At 37.8% G+C, this 14,934-nt stretch overlaps 1 protein-coding gene across 1 annotated transcript in view; it reads left to right on the top strand.

Moving 5' to 3' along the window:
• CACNA1D (calcium voltage-gated channel subunit alpha1 D) overlaps positions 1 to 14,934 on the top strand; it is a gene marked incomplete at both ends in the record, with an annotated part of 193,841 nt that overhangs the window by 151,425 nt on the left and 27,482 nt on the right. Inside the window, 9 exons of the mRNA XM_080625329.1 lie at positions 960 to 998; positions 1,418 to 1,546; positions 2,287 to 2,352; positions 3,126 to 3,217; positions 4,526 to 4,685; positions 5,927 to 6,054; positions 6,168 to 6,264; positions 7,859 to 7,961; positions 9,073 to 9,174. Of these exons, the coding sequence (XP_080481455.1) occupies positions 960 to 998; positions 1,418 to 1,546; positions 2,287 to 2,352; positions 3,126 to 3,217; positions 4,526 to 4,685; positions 5,927 to 6,054; positions 6,168 to 6,264; positions 7,859 to 7,961; positions 9,073 to 9,174 (916 nt within the window). The remainder of the gene's footprint in view (positions 1 to 959; positions 999 to 1,417; positions 1,547 to 2,286; positions 2,353 to 3,125; positions 3,218 to 4,525; positions 4,686 to 5,926; positions 6,055 to 6,167; positions 6,265 to 7,858; positions 7,962 to 9,072; positions 9,175 to 14,934) is intronic.

Genomic DNA, 14,934 nt, shown 5'->3' on the forward strand with positions numbered 1-14,934 from the left:
TGGTCCTTTAAGCTTTGCTGGCTGGTTTGCTAAGTCCCTCACCATTTAAGATACGAAGACAGTTTCTCCAGAGGCAGACAGACTTTGTAAAGAGAGAAGTGAGTTTCTTTGCAGAGAGTTTGGCTCTGTGAACAAGAGGCCGGTGTGTGCCTTTCTTCTCCCTGTAGCTTCTGAGGATTGTACACACCTGTGCAAAAGGGTCAATCAAACCCTGAAGCACTTTCTCTGTATCTGATCCTGTTACATCAGCTCAGCTGGATGAGTACTTTGTAGATGGTGAGAGAGTACAAGTATTGCCTTCCCATGTGCACCTCTGTGGGAGGGTCAGTCTTCATGTCCTTGTGCTAAAAATGTTTGTCTATCACTTTGGCAAAGTGAAAATCTGTTCTTGTTAAGCACTGCAAAACCCAGTGTTCATCACTGAGTTATCTCAAGTGAATTACTTTGCTTTAAGGGAGCTCCTGATGTGATATAAACAAAATTACTTGAACATAGTTAGATTCCAGTGATGGAGTAAATTAATCAGCAAAAAAGAACACAGCAGAAAAAAGGACCTTGGGAGGCTAGTTCGACCCCACAGCTTTGTTCTTGAGTTTTACTTAGGCTTACTGCTATAATTTCATACAACCTGTAGAGATTGATGGCTAATTTTGTTTGGTTTACAAAGAGGAAGATATTTTATTTTGCATTTACTTTCCACTGAGTCTTTTAAACGTATTTTATACTAGCAGATTTTAGTATGAGTCAGCCAACAGTGTTTTAGTATGAGTCAGCCAACATGAAATGCTAAAGGGAGGATTTTAATAAGCATATTAATGTTTTGTTCAGGTAGTATATTGAGTTGAAATATAATAATTTATATTTAGAAATGAGAAATGTCCTTCTTTCTGTTTATAGTTAAGCTGATTTTTTTAATCTTTTATTTGATCTTAATATTTAATGTTCTTAATTTCTTAAAGCCAAAGCCAACTGAAACAGTCACAACTGATGAGTCTGGGGTAAGATAGTAAACTGGCCCCAGTGGTTTTACCTCTACTTGAGTTTATTCTTTTTACCATGTCTATTTTCCACCAATTTTTTTTCTGTATTTTTCATAACTGTCTTACTACAAAGGCATTATGCAGTAGTTTGCATTCATTGTCAGTGTACTATTGAAGTCTACTACAAAAAAATCCAATACGATCCTCATTAACAAACCAGAAAACTTGGAAATGCATGTGATGTGTGAAGCATTTCTACAGGTCTTGTGTTTTTAGCATGTAATTTTTCCTTTCATATCATGCTTATTAAGGTGAAAAGGCTCTCAAGATACATTTTCAAATCTTACCTCTTCCACTGTTGCATTTGGTGTTGTTATTCTGGAATTGTTGCATGTTTGAGTTTGTATCTGGTTTGACTTCTCCATGATGCTCTTCAGAACTCTGAAGACAGCGCTAGAATCTCCATCACTTTTTTCCGTCTCTTTCGTGTGATGAGGTTGGTGAAGCTGCTTAGCAGAGGAGAAGGAATCAGAACTTTACTGTGGACATTTATTAAATCATTTCAGGTTAGCAAAATTTATTTAAATTTATTTTATAATTGCATCCATTAATACACCAAATTTTATGAAGCAATACCCTGTAGAGTGCAAAGAAAATTGTAAAATTCTGCTACCAATAATGAGATATTTAAATATATTTGCATAATAATGTCCAAATAAACTTCACCGGTCACTTCAGTGAGTCTAAGGGTCTGTCTTGGTCATTTAATGTTATTTGCTCCCATGAGATTTCTACAGTACTTCTTAAAAAATATTTGGCATATCTAAAAGGAGTAGGATGGGTTTGACACACACAGGTCTCTCACTTCCACACATTTTATTAGGTAACTACAAAGGAAGAATTTAATCTATTTTTTAATATAAAACTGATTTCAGAAGTGTGACAAATAGACATTTGAATCCTTGCTTCTGAAAACACAGATGAATGTGAAGTTAATGGAACTCTGTAACTGTATAGAAGGAAGTATCTTTGTGTTGTCAGAACCAATAATGAGAATAAAATTAAAAGCTGCTAAAGATGGTTCTTCGCCCTGGATTACTGGCAGAAATAATTTAAAATATAATGAAGTTTGTGCTTATTGTATGCAGCAGAATGTTAAGAGTGACAGGTTGTAACATTTTAATCACTTGCATAGGAAGAAAAACCTTGGAAAAGCCTATATTGTACAGAAAAATTGTTTGTGTAAATAGAAATTGAAATTATGGTGTGAAATTATTAAAAGGCAATGCACCTGTTCCGTTTCTAGGCTCTGCCTTACGTTGCTCTTCTGATAGCCATGCTGTTCTTCATCTATGCTGTCATTGGAATGCAGGTAATGATAGAATTTTTTTATCATTAAATAAAAGTACAGTGTGGGCTACTCTGAGACTTGTTTGCTAAGGTGCTTATTGAAACTTTCCTTTGATAGTGGTGCTATATATAAGGCAGAGCTTTCACAGTAATGTAAAATCTCTGTTTGGCTATGATTTTGGTAGCCAGAAAATCCAAAAGGATGCAGGAGAAGAGCTTAGTGTGAGCCCATAGGATCTTGGTTTGCTGAAATGAGAATTGAACTCATTTCCATCTCTGGCTGAGACAGGATACTCGGACTCTCTGGGCTTTGGTTTCATAGAATCATAGAATAGTTAGGGTTGGAAAGGATCTTAAGATCATCTAGTTCCAAACCCCCTGCCGTGGAAGGGGACACCTCACCCCATCTTTGCATCTCTTTCTCTAGATTCAAGATTTTCAGAACAGCAATTATTTCTTACTACTAGAACGTACAATATTTAGCACAGTAGGGCTTTAATATCAATAAAAGACTTTAGGTGCTAGTTTAAAACAAATGATATTTTCTCACCTGAAACACAGGAATATGTATTAGTATTATAATGGTTTATTGATGCCAAAATGATGAAGAATTATCTCGTATGTGTGATAAATTTACTGCATTTACTTAATTATCAGGAAAAATCTAAAGGGAGTAAGAAAGTGTATTCGTGAAAGTGTTTTTATTATGTACTTAAGAAAGTTTAGACTGCAAGGCCTACAGCTTCTGACAGTACAGGTCACTAGGATGAAAGTCCAAATCCTGTGTTATTGTAGGTATTTGGAAAAGTGGCCATGAGGGACAACAATCAAATAAACAGAAACAACAATTTTCAGACTTTCCCCCAAGCGGTGCTGCTTCTTTTCAGGTGAGTATACCTTAGCTCTTTCTTAATGCATCCAATTTAATTGATCTATGAAAAATGCCTGTATCTTTTGTACCATGTGTTTGTTCAAAATGTATTTGCAAGTGAGAAGCATTTTAGCATAACAAGCACATACTCTCTATGGCTGCATGCTGAGTTGTCATTGGCACAGCAGGGTTCTAACTGGGTGATACACACCTCAACTTATTACAGCTATTGTGAAACATCTCTTTTGTGGAGTAATTGTCTTTAGGTAGAGCCTAAACGTAGTCAGCCCTCATATCACTGTGTAGGTGTTGGAAACAGTGAAAAAGGCTGTGCCCTTCCTGTACTCTAGAAGCACAACTATCATGACAGTTTGAAAAGCAAAGGGTTATTGCAAAGATAAGGAAATAAACTACATACTTTTGCTGAAGACAAGAAGTAGAGGGTGTAACTTGCAGAAAAAAACAGTAGGCAGAATTTTCTGACATCAGAGGCAGGTAAATCTTGATGTAGGGGGATTATGCAATCTCTGTCACTAGAGAGCCTGTGTGAGAGGGTAAACATTTGCCAGGCATGCTTCAAAATGTCCTGAAGAAAGGAGACAGAATGACATGGAACAGGGATGCCTCTAAAGGTAACAGTGTTGAGAGCACTCTTGCCTGTGATTCTGTAACTCTGCTTGGCTCCTATGCGTTGTGCTAACCCAGCTGGCAAAATGGGCAGGGCATTCCTTATCTAAAACAAAGGGCATCATCCAATGAGGTCTGAATCACTTGAGGCATGTAAAGACTTTTGCCTTTCAAACTAGGTGATGAACACAAGCAAAAATGTCATAAATATGTAGCCATCTTACCAATATTTGAATTCATGGGTCTGTATACAAGCATTACCCTGTATGCTATGCAAAAAATGCAGTAGCAGAAGTTAGAGACAAACATTTCTTCAGCCATCCTGAGGAAAAGGCCATTCATCTTTTACAAATAGATACTCCCAACTTTTATGATAGGTTTTCATACACAACACCTCATTTGTACACAGTAGCTCCACTGCAACAAGTACTTAACTTGTAAATCACAGTTTGGGTTCAAATTTTTACATACCAGCCTTTATGGTGCATTAGTTTACCTTATAAAACATGCCTGCAGTGTCAGATCTGTTCTTGTCTGAAACATGCTCTGTATTTTTAAAATTACTTCCTGCTCTGAAAGGTTCACAATTTGTCTTCAGATTTGTGCTTGTGCAGCTCCAAGCATTTTGTCAGAATTTAACAAATTAGTACATCTTTAATCCATTTTAATCTTAATTTATCTTTGTGACCTTGTCAAGGTGTGCAACTGGAGAAGCCTGGCAGGAAATCATGCTGGCATGTTTGCCTGGAAAACGCTGTGATCCAGAATCTGATTATAATCCAGGGGAAGAATACACATGTGGAAGCAATTTTGCCATTATTTATTTTATCAGTTTTTACATGCTTTGTGCATTTTTGGTGAGTCAACTTGTTAACAATAAAGAGCTTTGGTATTTTGACTTTCTTTTGAGCTGAAAGATTAGCAGGTCCAGAGAACAATTGAAAATCCCATATTTAAAATATGTTTGCAAGGTTCTTTCTTTCCAAACACAATTCTAAATCCTGTATCTTATACCAATTTTTAAGGTAAAGGTGGTAAAACACTGGAACAGGTTGCCCAGAGAGGCTGTAGATTCCCCATCCCAAGAAACATCGAAGGTCAGGCTGGATGGGGCTCTGAGCAACCTGATATGGTTGAGGATGTCCCTGCTCACTACAGGGGGGCTGGACTAGAAAACCTTTGAAGGTCCCTTCCAACTCTATTCATTCTATGATTCTAAATTCCCATGTGCAAGATGTTCTTCTGACTACATTATGCAGGAGTGATTGATTGCACGTTTGAAAGCTAAGTTAACAGTCAGCTATTATTTCAGGCATTTCTCAATACTATTATTAAATATTCATTAATAACAAAGCTGCAATTCCTTTGACTTACTAATAATGCTACTTGTATTATTTAAATTAGCAGAATTTGGATTTGTGTCTCTACAAGTGTGCTCAAACTGTGGCACATGAAATGTGAACAATAACCTTCTCCATAATCCATGGCACAATGACTTATTTTCTCTAAAATAATCTTTGAAATACGTTTTTCCTCTTTGCAGGTGTCTGGTCAAAGCTGCTTGATTTGTTCTGTTCACAGTACTGTTCTCCTTGCAAAAGGAGAGGGGTCAAACAGTTTTGTGAACTGATGTAAACACACACATTGTGCTGTTCTGTGCCATCTTCTGTGTTATCAAAACATACGCAGAAGTCTTATTGTTGTGACACTGAATCCTATTGATACAAAAGCTGTTTCCTGAGATCTATGCTGTGTTGAATACATGTATTGGATCCATTCTTTAATTTGATGTAGTGGGATCTGCCAATTCAAACAAGAGAAACAAAACCATGTTACAATCTAGGTACTCTAAGATAGAATCACACTCTTGTCATATCATTACTTGATAGATTTCCAGTTAGTCAGTTAAATGCCTAGCAAGTGTTTTCTGAGGTATTTGATAACATTTGCAAAAAAAAAAAAAATAAGATCGTCATTTATGAGATTAATTTATTTGTTTGAACTCTTAACCTGCTACCTTATAAAATTGTTTTATTTATTGAATATTTTTTAACATTTCAAAATAATTAAGGCAGATTTTTCTTAATTACTTTTTTAGATTATAAACTTATTTGTGGCTGTCATTATGGATAATTTTGATTATTTGACACGTGACTGGTCTATTCTGGGTCCCCATCATTTGGATGAGTTCAAAAGGATATGGTCAGAATATGACCCTGAAGCAAAGTAAGTTAGATATTTCTCTGATAAGATTCACCTGGTAAAACCAATAAAAGCAGAGCACAATATATTTTTGGGGAACGGATGTATGTTTAGTAACTAGTGTGTGTTGGTTCTAGGGGAAGGATAAAGCATCTTGATGTGGTTACGTTACTGAGACGCATTCAGCCACCACTTGGTTTTGGCAAATTATGCCCTCACCGAGTGGCTTGCAAGGTAGGTTTTACCCTATTTTCTTTGTGGATTTCTCTTACAGTTCATTCATTCACTCAGTTCTACCCAATATGTGTCAGGCACAGTAATCCCTTCTGTTCATAAGGTTTCCTTCACTCTTAAGTTTTCCTGATGTTTTTCAGGCTTAACTTAAACCAGCAAAATTAATGTAATTTCTTTCAGTGCTCACACTTGAGTCATTACAACCAGTGTAAAATTCTTCACAAAGCACCAAAATGAAAGGGGTTGGTTTGTAAATCTATCATGAGTCTATTATTGTTACACATATGAATTACTTCATCCCAGCATTTCTGGTGAGCCAGTGCCACATACAAGACTACTTCAACCCAGAGACATCTGATTTCTTTTCAGTCCCAGGGAGAAGAGGGTGTTTTTCTCCTTTAATTGACAAATAAGTTTTGATACGGTACTTTTACACTGCTGTATTCATGAGATGTTTGCTGCACATGAAATAGAAATGAGATTGAAGGATGGGGACTGCAAGTTAATAAACTAAGGCTGTGCAGTACAAAACGTAGCAGCAAGTGAGAAGACTGAAAATTCAAGGGAATTTAAAATTACATAGAATTTGTCAGGCACGATGTGTGAGTTAGATGAGGGTTAACTGCATTTTAATACAAAAGTTGAAAAGCAGCACAAAGGAGATGAGTAATTATAGTGTTGTTTGAGGACTTCAGAGTATGGATATTGTGGTTTTAACAATTTCAGTAGGAAAAAGATCAAGTCTTCTAATAAAGGATTATTGCAACAGCACCGTAGTTTGGATTTCTTTAATATCTGTTTTCTAAATAGGTTAAGTTGATGTATAAAGCGTTGAGTTCAAATGGAATGCCACAAGACATACTTATAGCAAACCTTTATCTGTCTATGTGTTAGCATAAATTATCCAATTGAGTAATTCTTTTAAACTAGAATAGAAAAAAAAGCAACCCAATTCAGCAAGTCAGACATTAGAAAAAGATTTTGATGGATTAAATAGTGTCCTTTTGACAGACAGTGTCTCAGCAATACTGCTCTTAAAGGTGATCACTAATGCACAGATGGACTAATACAAAGAGGAGAGTCCCTTTCACACTAATTCAGTGTAGGTAGTGTAAGAGATGCATGGCATCACTGAAGAGTTACCGGAGAAATTAACCACCTTAGACAGACTTGGTGCTGTGGTTCTTCAAAGAGCATGAGGCTGGTAAAGCCCATGGGAAACCTGGAACATGACTGTGACTGAAGTGCATGCTCTTAAATAACTCCATTTGTCCTTAATACTTGCACAGTGTGGCTTACAGTTGTAGTCAAGGATTAAACTTCAGCGTTTGCAAATTAACTCAATGAATAGCTCATGAAAACTACTGGACAGTTTTAGCTTTTATATGAGCAAGTATGTGATTAATATCAGAAAGGAGCAATATGGCATGATTATTATACACAGCTAGGATGGAAGACTGAGATTTTGGAAAACTTATATAATATCGTTGGATATTATTCTTTGAATACATCAGCTTTTCAGAAATTAACATTATAGGAAGTTTTTTTTCAAATAAAGCCACATCAATATTTGTTTTCCTTTTCTCATTCACAGAGATTAGTAGCCATGAATATGCCACTAAACAGTGACGGAACCGTCATGTTCAATGCTACTTTATTTGCTTTGGTTAGGACTGCTCTAAAGATAAAAACAGAAGGTAAGGTTCTTAGCTGTAAAGACTTTCTTGTACTTGTCAGATGGTTCAATGAGGAAAAGTTACAATTTACTGTATTCATTTTTTTGGCATGAGGAGGGCTGGCTTAGTGTCACTGAACGTGGTTTGCTTTTGGGCTATGGCCCAAAACTGTATTTATGTTGCTAGGAATGATTTGCTAAAAAATGAAAGGAAGGGGATAATGAGGCCAGATCCCAAGAAATCTCAGAAATTATTAGATGTTTTAATCTGGCCAGATAAAAACATGTAGCAGTGGCGTAAGAGGAGTTCTACTGCAGGGAATGAATGAGTTCCCCTTTCTGCCCAACCAAGATGCTCCTTCCTTACTACTCTTAATGTGGTACCTTGGATCCCACATTAGTGTAAATACAATTTTTGCACACTTGAAAGCAACTTCCTGTTTGATTGAGGCCCGGTCTAACTGGGTTGAACGGATTTCTGTCATTTGCATCAAAGGGGAAAAGCTTTAAAAACTAGTGGTATATTTCAAAGAACTTCCTTTCTAATTTCATACATTTTTTCAGTTTTTTACCCTATTTTACTACTTTCTGTTCTGTGTCTTCTGCTATTCTCAGCAGAATCTGAGCTCCACTGCCAATAACAAGTTGATTACATTAAGCCCTCTCAGGCATCACCATGGTTTAGGTGAGCACTGCAAGAGATTAAAAACTGCTCAGTAGTCAATTGCCTGAACATTCAAGCCTGTACAACTGAGTAATAACTGTGATTAAATAAATAAAGGCTCAGCTTTGGATCAGGAAAGAAGTGGCTTGTAAAGAGCAAGTCACCACTTTCTACACAATTTAAGGAGGAGGCATTAAGCAGTGACAGAGCAGAGCCAAGATCTATAAATTACGCTTGACCTCTGCAGTGCTCCAGAGATGGATTTGAAAGCCCCAGGAGCTCAGTCTTACACCCTTTCTTATCTTTGGTTATTGTAGTATTGTTATTTGCTACTTCATGTAGCTTAGGCTTGCTGCAATAGTCTTTTTTTGTATACAGCTAATTGATACCCAAAGGATCATTTGTTGCAGCATTGCAGAATGTGATTCACATGATTGCCATCCTCCATTTTTCTATTTCATTGCTACAGGTAACCTAGAGCAAGCAAATGAAGAACTTAGAGCAGTTATAAAGAAAATATGGAAGAAAACAAGCATGAAATTACTTGACCAAGTGGTCCCTCCAGCTGGCGGTCAGTCTGATAAATATTGCAATATGTTATTCTCTGTGCATGTTGGTCTTTCTAGATTGTTAGGAACCAAAGAAATAGAATTACTGAACTTTGCAATTATAGTGACATCAAAAGACAACAAACAATAATAAAAAAATAGATAACACATACAGGACAGATAAATACAACTTCCTTAGAATCATAGAATAGTTAGTGTTGAAAAGGACCTTAAGATCATCTAGTTCCAACCCCCCTGCCATGGGCAGGGACACTTCACACTAAACCATGTCACCCAAGGCTCTGTCCCACCTGGCCTTGAACACCGCCAGGGATGGAGCATTCACAGCCTCCCTGGGCAACCCATTCCAGTGCCTCACCACCCTCACAGTAAAGAATTTCTTCCTTATATCCAATCTAAACTTCCCCTGTTTAAGTTTTAACCCATTACCCCTTGTCCTCTCAGCACAGTCCCCAACAAAGAGTCCCTCCCCAGCATCCTTGTAGGCCCCCTTCAGATACTGGAAGGCTGCTATGAGGTCTCCAGCAGTTTTTCTTCTCCAGGCTGGACAACCCCAACTTTCTCAGCCTATCTTCATACGGGAGGTGCTCCACTCCCCTGATCATCCTCGTGGCCTCCTCTGGACTTGTTCCAACAGTTCCATGTCCTTTTTATGTTGAGGACACCAGAACTGCACACAATACTCCAAGTGAGGTCTCACGAGAGCAGAGTAGAGGGGCAGGATCACCTCCTTCGACCTGCTGGTCACACTCCTCTTGATGCAGCCCAGGATACGGTTGCTTTCTGGGCTGCGAGCACACACTGAAGCCAGCTCATGTTCATTTTCTCATCAACCAACACCCCCAAGTCCTTCTCTGCAGGGCTGCTCTGAATCTCTTCTCTGCCCAACCTGTAGCTGTGCCTGGGATTGCTCTGACCCAGGTGTAGGACCTTGCACTTGGCATGGTTAAACTTCATAAGGTTGGCATCAGCCCACCTCACAAGCGTGTCGAGGTCCCTCTGGATGGCATCCCTTCCCTCCAGCGTATCAACCGAACCACACAGCTTGGTGTCATTGGCAAACTTGCTGAGGGCGCCCTCAATCCCACTGTCCATGTCACCGACAAAGATGTTGAACAAGACCGGTCCCAACACCCATCCCTGAGGGACACCACTCATTACCGGTCTCCAGCCGGCCATCGAGCCGTTGACCACAACTCTTTGCGTGCGGCCATCCAACCAGTTCTTTATCCACTGAGTGGTCCATCTATCAAATTGATGTCTCTCCAATTTAGAGGCAAGGATGCCATGCAGGACAGTGTCGAATGCTTTGCACAAGTCCAGGTAGATGACATCAGCTGCTCTACCTCTGTCCATCAGTTCTGTAGCCCCATCATAGAAGGCCACCAAATTGGTCAGGCAGGATTTCCCTTTAGTGAAGCCATGCTGGCTGTCACCAAGCACCTTGTTGGTTTTCATGTGCCTTAGCATGCCTTCCAGGAGAATCTGCTCCAAGATTTTGCCAGGCACAGAGGTGAGACTGACTGGTCTATAATTCCCCGGGTCATCCATTTTCCCCTTCTTGAAAATGGGGGTTATATTTCCCTTTTTCCAGTCATCAGGAATTTCACCTGACTGCCATGATTTTTCAAATCTGATGGGCAGTGGCTTAGCAACTTCATTCAACATCTCCTTCAGGACCTGCGGATGTATTCCATCAGGTCCCATGAACTTGTGCACATTCAGGTTCTTAGATCAAAAAGAAAGAGAGGAAAATGTTAAACTTCATTTCTGGCTTGGAAAAAAAATGCCTTATTAGATCTAAATCTAGACTTGATTTCAAATCATTCAGCAAAATAAACTAAACTTAGTTTGATTTTAATGCATTGAGCAAAATCACATGTTTTGTACTAATTAAGCTTGACAATGTGCACTACGTTCTAGCTTATATCCTTGTATGTGTTGAATAATTCTTGGAGAAAACAAAAAAATTAATTGCCTTCAAAAATATTTTTTTGCTAAATTAACAAAGCAAGAGGCTAAATTATCTCAGTTACACTAGTTTAAAACGGAACAGTTCCATAATCAACAGATAATGGGAATGGTTCAGATTTATGCCAGTATGACTGAGATATGAATAATGGCCTGTGTAAAGAGATATCGAAATTCTAATGACACCAATACATTTGCAAGAACTATGAGGCACGTATATTGGGTGTTTCAACTAGCTATAAATTGACATGTCAAATATTTCCTATACCTCTTTAAATATATATATTTTTATATATATATTTAGCCTTTTTCAATATATACATTTTTATTAACATGCTGTAGTGTAGGCTTAGGTGACTGGTTTTACTTGCTTTTTCAAGTTTTAAAGGTGCAGGATCTGTTGCACTGTCACCCACACCCAAAATAGACTAGATCCATTGTTATCTCCTGGTGTCTCTTGTAGTTTATTGTACTTTTATAGTGTTATGACAGCTTTCAAGACTGATCAGACTCAGGTTTGGAAGCAGACTCAAGATTACAGGCCCAATGGTGGTGGAGGCTGGTCCCTTTCTGAAGATGTTGCTCCCAGTCTGTAGGGGAGGAGGAGCATGCTGGCTGTCCTGTTGTTCAGCCTGACCCAAGAAGCAGCATTAGCTTTGTCGCTGGAGGACACTAGTCAAGAGTGGCCAATAGCCACTTGCTATTGGTGTGATGGCTGCCAGATCATGGTGGCGGCAAAGGCAAAAGTCTAGCAATTTTGACTATTCAAAGGGGAACCGGTACTGCACATTTAAAACAACTCTTTGTGGTCTACTCTGTTGTTTTTACCATTACACCTAAGTGCTTGCATGGCATAGATGAACTGCTTTGTTATTGTTGTAACTATGTGCTTGAGCTTTTTCTGCAGCCTCTGTTCCTTTCAACTATGAGTCTTTCCGAATATTCTGAAGCAATTCTGTTTTAGGGTGGTGGCATGGAATTAGTGTTGCCTCTTGCCAACTTTATTCCCCTACATTTTTTATTGAAATAGAGATGCATGCTTCAGAATAGCAAGCTGTGCCTGCCTAAAGCAATCTGACAAAGAATCTATAAAGATCACATTCTTAGAACTAATCTTACTTAGTAACTCACTGATTTCAGCTTCATTTCATTGCTGAATATAAGCTGTGTATTTATTTTCAGCTATACTAAAATTCATTGCTAATATTTATTCTCCAAATGTAGCTTTTCCGTGTAGCTAGAAGGCTGAAAACCTGGATCACTGCTCAATGAATAGAAAACAGTATGGCTTCCACAACCCAGTATAAATAAGAATGTGTTGGGAAGTCCTGACGATGCATGAATTTTTTATTTCAGTTTGGTTTGTTTCTCCATAAACCTTGTTATGACCTACCTGAAAATTGAAAATATTGTAAGGCATCTAGAAAATAGCAGCTATTTTACATTGATATGCCTCAGGAGTATAAAGTACTTTAGTGTGCAGTAGAAACTAGTTCCTATTTATGTTTAATATTCAGTAGAATATTCTACTTAGAATAACACCAGTGACAGCTGATCTTCTAGGAGAGAAAATTCTCTTCAATATAAATGAAAAAAGCATCCAAATTCAATATGTTAAAATTACTTGCACTGAAAAGTATTGAGTAGTCTAGTTTATGATGTTTTACTCCAGCGTTACTTTTGCTGGTATTGCTGAATGCTGGATCCTTCATCTGCTTGTGACCATGCCTCCAGAACACAATCAAAACAATTATTTGCAGAGCAGAATGAAAATAATCAGCATAGCCCTTTTTTTCCTGAATTATAAATAGGTGCACTAGAAGTAGACGGTTAGTTTTTGGTACTGGTTAATTAACTCATTACTATAATTTAATTAAACTGCTCATAGCTAGCAGCACATTTTCAATACAGAAAAAATGAAATTGCTTTGCAAAAGCATATGTCAGTAAAATGCTTAAATGTATGAATGAGTTAACATTCTTAGGAGACTAGAAAGGGAAAGAAGTACATCCATCTCACTAAAGATTCACCTGTATTCTCTGAACTCCCCAGTCTCCATGGCAAGCCCGTTTAATCCTGCATAAAACTTTTTGCCTTCTTCCAAAATCTTCCTACTGAAGTGATTCCTTTTGCTGTTGCTAATTGTAATTACAGATTTGTCTATTCTGTGGTCAGTTATGCTTAGCTGTTTTCCTATACCTGTCCTTATCTGGCTATATATGTTACTCGAAAAACAAAGTCAAGGATGGCTCCCCTTGGCCAGGCTTCAGTTCTTGTGTGCACGTGTCTGCAGTACAACTGACTGTGCCTGTGAAGTACCCATGCATCTTGTTTGTACGTACAGACTTTGGCATGCCCAATTCAGCAATCTGATAGTGCATTCGTCTAATATGCTTATAAAAAGTTGGTCCAGAAGAATCAATAAGGGCCCTTCATTTCTGCTTACTGAGATTTCACAGATATTGTCATCTCAGGTACAGTCAGTAGTCGTGCAATGTCATAGTCTGACTTGAAACATGCTCTAAGTGCAACCATAGTAGTATATGTTATATCAAGTCTGTGACTTCTATGTGCTTGTTCTTTCTAGAAGCCATTTGCTATCTGACTTCCTTAAAAGTTCTGTTCAAATAATTGAAAGAAAATAGTATAAAGGATGGGTAAAAGCTTATCTGGGGAGTTTGACCAAGGCTACACTGCAAATCAGTGGATTCAGCTAAACTAAGGAAGGCAAGTTTAGATTAGATGCTTTATAAGTGATATGTTCCAAATACAAAGCACCACTGGTCTCATGAGGAGCTGCCAAGGGAGATTACAGATGAACATCAAAGCAAATATTCACCAGAAGTATAGAAATTAGATTTGTGGAGTCAATTAAAAAGCTTTTTACTGCTGAGGTGGTATCTGTAGACTGGTGAGCTGTTCTTGTGAGCTATGGAGTTCCTGCTATTTCCTAGCAGGAACTGAGGGGGACTTGGAGCTTTGAAGAGATGTCAGTGTTTGGCAGAGCAGGCTCTTTAATGTGCTAATATATTTACTGCAACAGACTGGTCTCCCAACCAAGATATTTTAAAGCAATTATTGTCATTATTTTTGCTTTGATACATTGAAAGTCAAATAACACACTGGGTAAACACATCCTGGGTGCAGTTTCACTGAAGTTAAAGCCTACAGCCCATTTCAGGCATTATAATGAGAGGAGCTTGTTCTGAATGGTAGAGAATTCATTTTGAGGCAGATTTTATCACAGAGGTAGCAATGAATTGTAACACTGTTGTACATGGGTTGGATTTCCTCATCCTTTTTATTGATGTGAAACAAGCCACAAAAAGAAGAAAGTTAATTACATTTAAATTAGCAAAAGCTGTCATATTACAGGTTAAAATACTATTAGAAATATGATAATTAGTGAAATACATTGGGACATTATTATGGATAAAACAAAGACACAGGAGACTTTCAGTCAAATGGTAATGTAAGATATCACAGTATATGACAATTGTTTAGAGAATTTGCTTGACAATTAGTGAAGAAGCTTGCTTAACAGAATTTGTTCATATATAAAAAAACCCTATCACAAAAGAAAATGAAAAACCAAACTCAAGTCTGTCCTTAAGCTCCATTAGTGAGTTAAAATGAGAAAACAATGGCATAAAAGAAATCCATATTTTCTAACAAAGGTGTGTAGCCAACTAGTAACCATGTTGCAAATAGGTGTCTTGAAATTCTGAAAAAAATCAAGAGACTAGACAACACAGCAGAAAGGAAAGTAGCTAACATCATGCCAGGGGCCT

This window comes from Psittacula echo (assembly GCF_963264785.1).
Source record: "Psittacula echo genome assembly, chromosome: 9".
NCBI classification, from domain to species: domain Eukaryota; kingdom Metazoa; phylum Chordata; class Aves; order Psittaciformes; family Psittacidae; genus Psittacula; species Psittacula echo.